The 12,199-nt window shown below is 48.1% G+C and overlaps 1 protein-coding gene across 1 annotated transcript; it reads left to right on the top strand.

Moving 5' to 3' along the window:
* Positions 1-2,033: 2,033 nt before the first annotated feature.
* VAMP8 (vesicle associated membrane protein 8) lies at positions 2,034-7,260 on the top strand. Its single transcript, XM_072636978.1, has 3 exons — positions 2,034-2,622; positions 5,470-5,628; positions 6,770-7,260. The coding sequence occupies exons 1-3, from the start codon at positions 2,620-2,622 to the stop codon at positions 6,905-6,907; spliced, it is 300 nt and encodes a 99-aa protein (XP_072493079.1). The 5' UTR covers positions 2,034-2,619; the 3' UTR covers positions 6,908-7,260.
* Positions 7,261-12,199: the final 4,939 nt, after the last annotated feature.

The following is a 12,199-nucleotide window of genomic DNA, read 5'->3' as shown; positions in this document are numbered from 1 at the left end:
ACCACATTCATTCTAACTGAAGGCAGGTTGGCATATCCAGCCATCACCTTCTCCTATCTGGGTCTCCTGACAACCAAAAGGAAAAAGCTAATTAATCCTAGCATCAGGCTGGAATGCGTTTTTCTCAGCTGCAGAAATCATCCCAGAACTTTTTCTGTCTTCTGAGATAGGACACCTTTTATGTTCTCCCACCAAGATAAAATTTAGGAAGACCAGCAATCGCCTTTTCCTTTGGCAGGGAGCCAGGGGTGGGAAAAAAATCCTTCCCTTGAGGCCTCTATCTCCAGGCCACTGGGGACTCTCTGAAGGTGCCTCTGACAGGATTTCTTGTCACCTGGTGTAATTCTGGAGTGAGGTACAGAATTACTGTCATCTTCCTTTTAGGGGGGCTGCTGCTCTAAGCTCAGAGACAGAAAAAGAGAGGGAGAGACAGAGAGAAAGAGAGAGCATGGTGTGTCCAGCAAAGAGCAGACCCTCTCCCTTTATCTGTCCCATTTCCAGCTGCATCAGGCTCACTGTGTGGGCAGCTGCCCAGCTTTCTGGTTCTCCAGTCCTTGTCTTAACCTTTGGCTTGGCAGCTGTCCTCCCTCACAGGGCAACCCTCCCTCCATTGGAGGTATCTCTAACTTCTCAGCCAATGCCCCTTACTCTCATCTCCCAAAAAAACCAACAAAACCCCAGCTTCAGACTGCAGAAACAGAAATCACAATTTCAGTACTAAAAGTTATCTTAGAGGTTATTTCAGTTTCCTCATCTTTAAATGAGGGGGTTTGACTAGGTGGTCTTGGAGCACTATGATACTAACAATCTAGCCTCAACCTCTAAACATTTTGCCACAGGAAGAAACTGAGGCACACAGGTGAAGCAACATGCCCGAAATTGCCCAGCCCAGGTCTCTGAACTCCCTAATCCAGGGTTTTTATTTTTACCAGCTACCTTGCACTAAAAATAAGGGTGCCTTCATTTTTTTAAGATCCGTACCTCAAGCAGAGCAAGGCATAGCAACATTTCTTGGACAAACAACCTAGTTAGTTTCTAATTTTGGATTTGATTTTTTTTGTTTTGGTCAGAATCTATGCTTTTGCTCTGCCACTGTCTGGGTGACCTTGAATGTGAGAACTGGATTCATCGACCTCAAGGAGTCCTTGCTGTTCTAACACTCTAATACGTCCTGACTTTTGGAATCCTCATCTTTCCCATGGTATTTTTCTTGATTCCCCCCAGACACTACTGCTGTCCAGCCCAAATCGACCTCAAAACGTCTCTTTCCTCTCTGTTTTGCTAAACCCATCCCATTCCAATATGAACTCCTAGAACTCAGTTTCTGTTTTCCTTTTGTTTTTGCAACTCCAATGCTTAGCCCACAGCAGGGACTTAATAAATGGTTCCAGGGGTGGGGAACCTGCAGCCTCAAGGCTGAAAATTTGTTTATAAATTTGTTTCTGTGAAGTTTGGATTCAGTCAAAGGGTTGAACTTGAGGACCAAGAGGACCACAGGTGGCCTCAAGGCTAAAGGTTCCCCAACCCTGGCTGTTTGGCATGTAGTAGGTGCTTAATAAATGTTGAATTTGTACTATTTCATCAGAGGACTGTAATTCCTGCCGCAGGTGCAGATGAGCAACTTATTTTTTGTTTAGAACCTTGACACAGAGGGTCCTTCCCCTTTTCGTGTGTCTTGGGCCCCTTCACATGTGTTGGCAAAATCTATGGATCTCTTAGAAGAATGTTTTAAATATTTGAAGGATACTTTAAATTTAGTTAGAGGCTAATGAAAATAAAGCTAAAAGGATTTTCCCATTCAACTTCAGGGGAACTCCATCTTTCGAACCTGGGGCTCCAAAGGAATAAATGATTTACCCACAGTCAAGCAGACAGTGGGTGTTAGAGGCCGAATTTCAACCCAGGTCTTCCAAGGCCAATTTTCTATCTTCTTGGGCCAGATGTCAGCCTACCACATTCACATATTAATCTGCCAGAATTGTAGTTTTGATTAAAGAGTAGAAAGTGAGAGAAGACGGTGGGTTCTGAGTCTAGTCCTTCTCTGGGTTTTAAGAAGTTGGCCTGTGGCTATTAACATCCCTTCCGGCTCTAACTTGCGAATGTTTCCATGAAAAGTGATCTCTGTTCTTTTCTGGGTGGTGAGAGTTGGGTGAGAACAGCCTGGAAAGCCTGGGGGGAAAGTGGAGGGGGTGGGGGGGCGGCAGGAGCTGTCTTCCCCGCTGAGGTAGCCGACTCGGGATTCGTTCCCTCAGGTTCTTAGGACATTCTGGGGAGCCTTGGATGTGCGCTTCCGAGTCTTGGAGGGGCTCAGGAAGCCCTAAGTCTTTTAAGTAAGCTCCAGCCCTGCTAGAGGAAAGGCTGGGGGAGGCTCCAAGGTGGCCAGCCCCGCCTCCTCCTTCATGTAACCTGTGGATCCAGGTGTGCCTCGAGAGCCGCCCAGTCTGGGACCGGCCGTGTAGACCCGACCGACGCAGCAGCGGAGCTCAGCCTTTGGGGCGGGCTGAAAGTTGGAATAAGCAGGAAGTAGGTTGAGCGCACCCCGGGAGAAAAGTACCCGAGCCAGTCCTTTGCTGCTGTTGTCCCAGCTGTTGAGGGGCCCCAGCTGGACGGGAGGCAGAGATGGTGAGTGAGGGAGGCCTCGAATGGGAGAAGGACTGGGAGGTGGGTCAGGAGGAAAAGGGAGGGGGAAGAGAGTGGCGATCCATCATCTCGAGGGTCTAGAGGAGAGAGAAGGCGGGAAGGCCCCCAGTGGCTCCTGTCCTTTGACCAGTACTCTGACTCTGGGCTGTCCCAGCTGTGGCTGGCTGCTCCCTTCTCTGATCACCCCCTCCTTCCCCACTGCCGGCCTTCACTTCCCTGACCTCCCTGCTGGCCCCGAAGACCGGGAATTCTTCCTGGAATGGTTGGCCGAGTTCCTGTGGGGGCGGAGGTTGAGGGAGGAGGACTCCCCGATCCCGGGAGCAGCAGAGCCCAGCCTGGCTGCCCACCCCGCCAGAGAGGGACCAAAGCCTGGCAGGCCTCTCCCTCCAGGCCCAAGGGCTCCAGCTGCTCCCTTGGGGCTCCGGTGTTCCCCAACTTGCTGGGTCAGCTGGACAGAAATGGAACTACCCAGGGCTGGAGGCGGCTTCTCCTCCCCCCTTCTTCCTTCAGTTCTGATATGAATGCAAAAGCTTTGTGGTTTGGGGGCTGGGGAAGAAGCTTGAGATCAGCTTGGGTGAGCTGGGCTGGAACTAGGACCCCTTCTTCATTACTCTTTCTGTCCGGAGGGATCAGCCTTGGCTCCTCAAATGTGGAATTTGTATTCAGTGTGTGATGTCATGATTTCAGACCTTACCTACCCAGGCTTTGGGGGTGAGGGGATGAAGGGGAAGAACCAGGAATGATTGCTTTTCTTCCCTTTAAAGCATGCTTACGTAATCTCTCCAAGCCTCTGGCTACTCTAGCTACCAAGTTACTGTTCTACTAGCCTTGTGACCTTGGGGCGGTCCCTTAACTGGGGGCCTCAAACAATTTTCCCTTAGCTTTATCTACTTAGTCCTTCCCTCTGCCTGAAAGGGAAGGGGGCAGGTCACTTAGTCTTTAATAATAATAATAATAATAATAAACAACTTTATAGCACATTGCAATCTAGAAAGCACCTTATATACATTATCCCATTTGATCCTTACCCCCACACCCACTGAGGTAGCAGTCAGTTATCCCCTCTTTGTTGATGAGTTGTTTCAGTTGTGTCTGACTTTCCTTGACCTCCTTTGGGGTTTTCTTGGCAGAGATACTGCAGTAGTTTGCCATTTCCTTCTCCATCTCATTTTAGAAATGAGGAAACTGAGGCAAACTGGGTGAAGTGACTTGCCCAGGGTCACACAACTAGCAAGTGTCTGAGACCAGATTTGAACTCAGGTTCTCCTGGCTCCAGGGCCAGCACTCAATTTATCCCCACTTTACAGATGGAGAAATGGAAGCTAATCAAAATAAAGTGATTTGCCCAGGGTTGGCTAGAGTGGATAGATAAAAGTAGAACACAGGCTTGGGAATTTCTAAGTTCAAAGTGACCTCAGACACTTAATAGCTGTGTGTGTGACCCTTAAATATCAGCCTCAATGTCCTCATCTGTAAAGATGGACATAATAATAGCACCTGTCTCACTGGGTGGTTGTGAAGATTAAACAGAAGCCAGTAGAATCAGGGCTGGAATTTGAACCCAAGGCCAATGACTGTCATGCCAAGGCTTGTTCCATACCACGTGAGGTATCACAAAGTCACAGGCTACGCTTCAAGAAGACCTGCCTTCTTTGTCTCCCACAGTTTTATTGACTGTTGGCACCAACATCCTCAGTGGCCCGAGCCCCCCTATCCCTTCGTCCTGGGCCACTGGGGGGTTGGGAGTGGAAAAAGCAGAAGTTTGTGGCTCAACGGCTGAAGATGGAAGGGGGCCGAGGAGTGGGGGGAGGGGGTAACTTAGAACTGCTGGACTCATTTCTAAGCAGCCACGAAGTGCAGCTGAAAGGAATCAACCAACATTTATCGAGCACCTACAATGTTGTTGTTGTTCAGTCTTTGTCAGTCATGTCTGACTCAAAAACCCATTTGGGGTTTTTGTGGCAAAGATGCTGGATCAGTTTGCTATTTCCTTCTCCAACTCATTTTACAGATGAGGAAACTGAGGCAAATAGGGTTTAAGTGACTTGCCCAGGGTCACACAGCCAGTAAGTGTCTGCAGCTGGATTTGAACTCTGGAAGATGAGCTTAATGTTGATTAATTGATTGCACCTTACTAAGCACTAAGGTTTACAAAAAGAAGCAAGAGATAACCTCTGTCCTCAATGAGGTTATAATCTAATAGAAGCAGGACTTTTCCAGGAGGAAATTTCTGAGAGAAGAGGGGAGATGTACTCACCTCAGAGTCTTGGAACCACTAGTGGCGCCTTCTCCCTGAGGCTGCTCAGTGAGATCTCCCCAGTTATCAGCACCATCTCCCTTTTGAAAGTACTTTATGTTTTTCCTTATTTACTGTATTTATATGATTTGTATTTACTGACTTGTGTGGTGGTTATCTCCCCTTCCTTTCCTTTGAAAGAAGGAAGTATTTTTTTTAATCTTTTTGTGCCTAGCACTGTGTTTTGCACAAAGTAGGCACATGATCTTTGAAATGATTTTAATTAAAATCTATGAGAGAATTGGTGTGTGTATTTTTATCCCCATTTTACAGAAGGGAAAACCTGAACTCTGAGAAAATCACACAGCTAATAAGTATTTGTGGTGTTTTCTATTCCATTGAGGAGATGCCCCTGATCTGAAACCATTCTCCAGAGTCTCTTAGCTGTAGCTAAAGAAGGAAGAGGCAGATGAGAAAGGGGAAAGGTGACCCTGATGTTCCCCTCAATCCCTCACCACTGACCCACTCTGGATAGTTTCATCTTATGGAGACTTTTCTACTTGTCCCTGATAACTCCTTGCGTTGTTTATCAGGAGGAAGCCAGCGGTGGAGGTGGGAGCGATCGGGTGAGGAGCCTCCAAAGTGAGGTGGAGGGGGTGAAGAACATTATGACCCAAAATGTGGAGCGAATCCTGGCTCGGGGAGAAAACTTGGACCATCTTCGCAATAAGACAGAAGACCTGGAGGCCACGGTGAGATGGGCCAGCGATGGGGTTATTGAAGAGAAAAGGAGAGATGGGGGAGAGAGAGGAAGAGAGAGAGAAAAATAAGGAGAGAAGGAGGGAGGGAAGGGACAAAGAATGAGAGAGAAGGAGGGAGGGGACAGAGAAAGAGAGAGACAAAGAGGCAGAGAGTGAGAAGAAAGGAGGGAAGAGAGTGAGACAGAGAGAGAGACAGAGAGAGAGAGAGATCAATCTGCTACCTTTCCTCCTATACTGGGAATCCCCTTCCACTGCCAGACTTGAGCCTAGGCTTCCTGAAGGAAGCAGTTCCAAGCCCTCACAAAAGGAACTCCCTAGGATACCATGGATGAGGGTGGTCCCCTCTGGGCCAGTTGTCAGGGGATGACTCAGGGAGACTAGCAGCTGCTAGGCAAAGGAGTGGCTTTACTAGTTGGCTCCATAGCAACCCTGAGGCTCTCCTACAGTCCACCCATGAACCCTGTCCTCTCTATCAAGAGGATGGAGTGTAATTGTCTTTCCCCCCCATTTCCACAAATGAATCTTTTAAGTTGTCCTTTCATGATATTTTCCTCCCTTCAAGATGAACTTAATGTTCATTTGAACCTGACTTCATCCATATAAAACCCTCAGTGGTGTGTTGGGGCCAGCCACACCATGTGTTCCTCTGTCTCTCGGGAGCCCTTTCTCTACCATCCTACCCCTCTGGAGGGCCTTTCCAGGGCTGCTGATGGGCAGGAGGGGACAGGTGCTGAGATGTCCTGAAAGGGAATCCAGGGAGAAGACAAAAATCCCTCCAGGGTCCTCACATCCAGCTGAAAGCTATGACCTTCTAGACTAGTCTCTCTTGACCTCAGCTGAATCTCTTTTCTTGCAGCTGTTTAAAGTAAATCCCTCACTGACCAAAGTCCAGTGAAGTCAGATTGCAGGGCCTAGAGGGAAGGCACTGACCGGCAATTGGGCCTATGACAGACAGTCAGGTCTCTGATTATAGGGAAAGATGACAGTGGACAGTCTCTGCCTCCCTGAGCACTGAGAATGGGAAGTCCCAGGGAGCCCTTGTCTCTGCAGCTGCCTACACCCCTACCCCTGGCTCTGGACAGAGAGAATCCCGGGGAGTCCTCATTCATTTCTACTCCGTCTCCCCCCACAGTCAGAACACTTCAAGACCACGTCACAGAAGGTGGCTCGGAAATTCTGGTGGAAAAATGTGAAAATGATCATTCTCATCTGCGTTCTCGTGGGCATCATCATCATCCTGATCATCCTCTTTGCCACTAACACAATCTAGAGGGCTGTACCTCCATCTCTGGCCTCCCTGGGCCTCCATACTCCAATCTCTTCCTCTTCCTCCTCCGCCTCCTTCAAGCTGCCTTGGGAAGCCTCCTTTCCTCTTCTTTCCCTCCCCTAAATGGAATGTTGCCCAGCCACCCCATGGGGCCTTATCTGTGGGTCCTCTGTCCTGCTCAGCCTCACCCCGAATCACATGTGCGTGGGGAAAGAAAGAGAGGGAGGGAGGGCCTTTGGGGCCCCAATGCACTAGACTGTGGCTGAGTTTCAGGGGGCCCTCTGCATGGCCCAGATGGCCTGTGTCCCCTGGAATGCTGCTGGTGACCTGTAGGTAATAAAAGACCTTTCAGTGTCCTTTGATGTGTGGACAGTCTCCTCCCTGCCCCAAGGCCCTTCTTTGCCTCCTTTGCATTTTGGTCCTCTGTGTCATTCCTGCGATCCTTCTTTAGCTGCCATGGTTCTGCCCTGGGGATCGGGGTAGGACTCAGCTGACAGTTGGAAATTGGGAGAGCTTCTAAGTCACTGTCCTAGTGAATAAAGAACCAGGAAGAGCTAGGTCCAACATCCTGGGGGTCTGACCCTGAGCAAGAAGATGCCAAACTTCTCACTGATCTCTCTATGAGCTCTCCATGGCTATAAATTGCAGAGAAAGTGCCAGCCTGCATTGGTGAAGGACTTTCCTCACCTGGGAGTTCCCTATACCAGTAAAATCCTAAGTCTAGGGGCATCTAGGTGGCACATTGGATAGAGCACCAGCCCTGGAGTATGGAGGACCTGAATTCAAGTTGGCCTCAGATACTTGACACTTACTAGCTGTGTGACCCTGGGCAAGTCACTTAACTCCGATAGCCTCACCAAAAAAGAAATCCCAAGTCCAATCACTATCCCCTGTCCTTGATTTGTCAATAACTCCCATTTATAGTAGGATCGAAGGCTTCCACAGGATTTTGCTTACAAAAAGTTTTTGAGGTAGGTAGAATCAGTTCATTCAGCTTTTGTTTGGGAGGCTGGGAGAGGACATGTGACTTCATTGGCACAGGGAATGCCCTCTACTCACCCCATCAGCGCAGATCCACAGTTGTCCCTGAACTTTGGGGTTTTGAGATAAAGTGACATGACCAGCATCACCCAGCTAGGATATATCAGATCTTGAACTCAGGTCTTGGATGTAACTAGTTATTTGCATATTGTTTCCCTATTAAAATGGGAATTCCCTGAAGGCAAGGGACCCTTTCTGCCTTTCTTTGTGTCCTGGTATTTAGCATGGTGCCTGCTACGTAACTAACTGAGACCAGACCTCTACCCACTCCTCCAGGATTCATCAGGGCATTGGAGAGGCAAAGATTATAAAGGGAAATGGTCCCTACCCTCCAAAAGCTTACATCCTACTGGATAAGGAGCCTGAACCCTTCCTCTTTTCCCTTCTTTTAGAATATCAGTTCCTTAAGGGCAGAAACTGTAGCTTTGTATCCCCTGGTGCATAGGAATTGACTGACTCTCCAAATCTTTACACATCAGAAAATTCCAAGGTCAACAATTCTCGGTGGCTTGCGTGCTCAGAGCAATCAGATTCCAAGGAGCTCTTCTGTGAGCACCTCAGCTTGACCCTCCTGCCCCCAACTTCTGAGTTCCTGGTACTCAGTGGTCTACCTGATCAGTCACGGTCAGAGATGCTGTACCTGGACTCTAATGTAATAATGTCACTTTGGTCCTCTTTGAGAATGAAGGATATCAACCAACCAACCCAATGGTCTGAAGTGAAGGGGGATCTTGGGGCCTTGACTTTGTCAACCTTTCCCACCTAAGTGATTATAGGAAATGTTAGCCTAGGTATCAAACCAAGTTATAACTGATTTTCTGAAATGCTCAGGACTGGAGCTTTTCCCCAGATGTTCCTCATTCTTACATCCTTATCATCTTAATCCACCCTAAGGATAGGGCCCAGACCTGTCCTTTCATTGGTGTGGAGAATTCGCTGGTGAGGAAACTCCCTTCACCAATGTAGGTTGCCCCTTTCTCTGTAACTTATAATCTAAAAACAGGAGTTTTTAACACAGTTATCTGTGTCCCAGACCCCTTGGGCAGTCTGGCAAAGCCCTCTCAGAATACATAAAATACGTAGGATTAAGAAGGAAACAAATTATATTGAAATAAAGATGTTATATTTTTCTCCGTTCAAGTTCATGGGCCCCAAAACTTATCCACGGGGTCCCCCAGACCTCAGGTTAAAAATCCTTGTCTTAAAGAATTGTCTAACTCCCTAGAGAGGCAGTTAGATGGTGCAGTGATTAGAGTCCTGGAGTCAGGAAGACCTGAGTTCAAATCCAGCCTCAGACATTCACTAGCTATGTGACCCTGGACAAGTCACTTAACCTCTTTTTGTCTTAATCCATTGGAAAAGGAAATGGTAAGCCACTCCATTATCTTTCTTTGCCAAGAAAATCCCGTGGACAATATTGGCATGCTATGGTCCACAGTGTCACAAAGAGTCAGCCAGTACTGAACAACAATAATGCAGTCCTAATTCAGTCATACAGCCAATGTGTGGCAGGGGTGACACTTGAACCCAAGACCTTCTGGCTTTGGGGCTGGCTCTTTTCTCTGTTCTGCCATAGTATCTCTAGGGCCATAGGCCATCTAAGGAGTGAAAGTCTCATTTTATAGATGAGAAAAGAGACCCAGAGCAGTGAAGGGAGTTGTTCAAAGTTACACAGGGAAGGGATAGAAGCACTGGGCCTGGGATCAAGAAGACATGAGTTTGAATCCTGCCTCAGGAACTTCTTGGGTGACCCTGGGCAAGTCACTTAACCTCTGTCAGGCTCTCTTTTTTCATCTATAAAATGCAGTTAATAATGGCAGTACCTGCCTCATAGGACTATTATAAGAAATGAAATAACATTAGCTATTAATATTATTAATAAGGAAGCTAGATGACACAGTGGATAGAGCACTGGGCCTGGAGTCAGGAAGGCATATCTTCCTGAGTTCAAATGCAGCCTCAGACACTAGCTATGTGTGACCCTAGGCAAGTCACTCAACCCTGTTTGCTTCAGTTTCCTCATCTGTAAAATGAGTTACAGAAGGAAATGGCAAACTCCTCCAATACCTCTGCCAAGAAAACCCCAAATGGGGTCACAGAGTCAGACACAACTGAAAAATGAGTCAACAACAACATTAATGTTACTATTTTTATCCCTCCCCCAGCCTGAGACTCAGGTGAATTCCTGTCCCAGGTGCAGCACTGCCCTTGTGGTCTGTCTGTGCTCCCCAGCCTCCATCAGGACCAGCAGAGGCCTTGGCCCTTCTGGAGGCCTTGGGTCTTTTCTTCCTAGCTGGAGTAAGCACTGTCTAACCCTGCAGTCCCTGGACAGGGCCCCCTCCCTCCTTCCTTTGCCATGGACAATGGATCTCTGTGTCCTCTGTGCTGAGGTGCTGGGTCAGAGTCAGCCTGGGTTCTCTTTGTGATGCTGCGTCCTGTGAGCAGCTATGACTTCAGCGAGGGCCCAGCCCCTCCGTCCGTGGGCCTTGACTTTCCTGTGCTACAGTGAGCCTGCCTTCTTATTCATCGGGGCTGAGTACAGTCAGTGTCACAGGACTGGGCCCCCTACCTCCTTCCCTCCCTCCGGACAATGGCTTCTGTGTCTGTGGCCTCCCCTTCTCCCAACCCCCTGCCCCAGGTTGCCTTGCTCATTGTTAGGCTTCCCAGGGCCTCAGCCTGCCCCAGATGGGGGTCTTACTTCCTCTGCTCTCCCTTACAATGGTGTTTTTAGGGATGAATATAGAGATTTATTTTTTTTCTTTTGGAGGGTAGAGGCAGTCGTAGCCTAGGGGCTGGGGCAGAGCCTGAGAACCTCTGGCCTAGGCTCCTACTGTAACCTCGAGTCTTCTGACCTTACGGTCCAGTGCCCACCCAAATCTGATAATAGCTAAGCTTTCCGTTGGCCTTTTAAGTATGACAAAGCCTTAACTTCACAAAAACCCTGTGAAGTTTGGGAAGGAGGAGGAGAGGGGAAGGGGGGAGCTGGGGCTTTTTAGCGGACTGGCTCAGTCTGACTCAATAATGTGTTGTGGCTGTTCAAAAAACTAATGCTGCGAACTAGGGGGCTGCGTTCCGTCCTGCTCCACCCATACTAGGAGTACTGTTTCCAGTTCTGGGTGGAACCTTTAAAATGTGTAACCCTGAGCAAGTCACTTCACCCTGTTTGCCTCAGTTTCCTCATCTGTCAAATGAGCTGGAGAAGGAAATGACAAACCTCTCTAGCATCTTTGTCCAGAAAACTCCAAATGGGGTCTTGAGGAGTCAGGCACAATTGAAGCGACTGAATAATAACAACCACTTTTTTAAAAAGTCAATTCTTTTGTTTTTATAGTTGTTTGTTATTCAGCTGTGACCAACTCTTGGTAACCCTGTGGATAATAGCATGCCAATATTGTCCATGGGGTGTTCTTGGCAAAGATACTGGAGTGGTTGGCCATTTCCTTCTCCAGTGGATTAAAACAAACAGATTAAGTGACTTGCCTGGGGTCACACAGCTAGTGCGTATCTGAGGCTGGATTTGAACTGAGCTCCTCCTGACTCCGGGCCCAGCACTCTTTCAACAACCTGAGCTACCTTTTTGTTGTTCGGTCATTTCAATCATATCCAACAGTCTGTGACCCCATTTGGAATTTTCTTGGCAGAGATACTAGAGTGATTTGCCATTTCCTTCCCCACTCATTTTTACAGATGAGGAAACTGAGGCAAGTAGGGTTAAGTGACTTGCCCTGCTAATGCTAATGGCTGGATTTGAACTCAGGTCTACCTGACTCCAGGTCCAGGACTCTATGCATTGTGCAACCTAGCTGTAGTCACATCCAACTATTACTGAATACCCTTCCCCCCGCCCCCACACAGAGTGAGCCTTCTTCTCTTATGTCAATGAAGGAAGAAAACAACCCAGTTTAGCAAAACCAGTTAATCCACTGACTGAACCTCACAGTGTATGCAGCATTCCACACCAGTAGTGCCCAATCTCTCAAAAGCAGGGATGGAGGGAGCCATCAGCTTTCAGTCAGGAACACCTGAATTCAAGCCCGGCCTCAGACCAGTACTCTCTGATGCTAGGGACAAATCACTTAGTCTGTGCCCTAGGCCACTCTTTGAAGACTGTGAATTATTGTTGCGAGGTCAATCTGCCTCTGGAGTGAAATCACAAGGCCAGACAACAGTCCCTCCCAGGAGAGCAAAGGGTCCTTGAGTTCATGTCTTATGAACATTGAAGTAACTCATGATCTCTAGGCTGGAGAAGAGACG

Source organism: Notamacropus eugenii, chromosome 1 (genome assembly GCF_028372415.1).
Source record: "Notamacropus eugenii isolate mMacEug1 chromosome 1, mMacEug1.pri_v2, whole genome shotgun sequence".
NCBI classification, from domain to species: domain Eukaryota; kingdom Metazoa; phylum Chordata; class Mammalia; order Diprotodontia; family Macropodidae; genus Notamacropus; species Notamacropus eugenii.
This window is presented reverse-complemented; position numbering and strand designations above follow the sequence as displayed.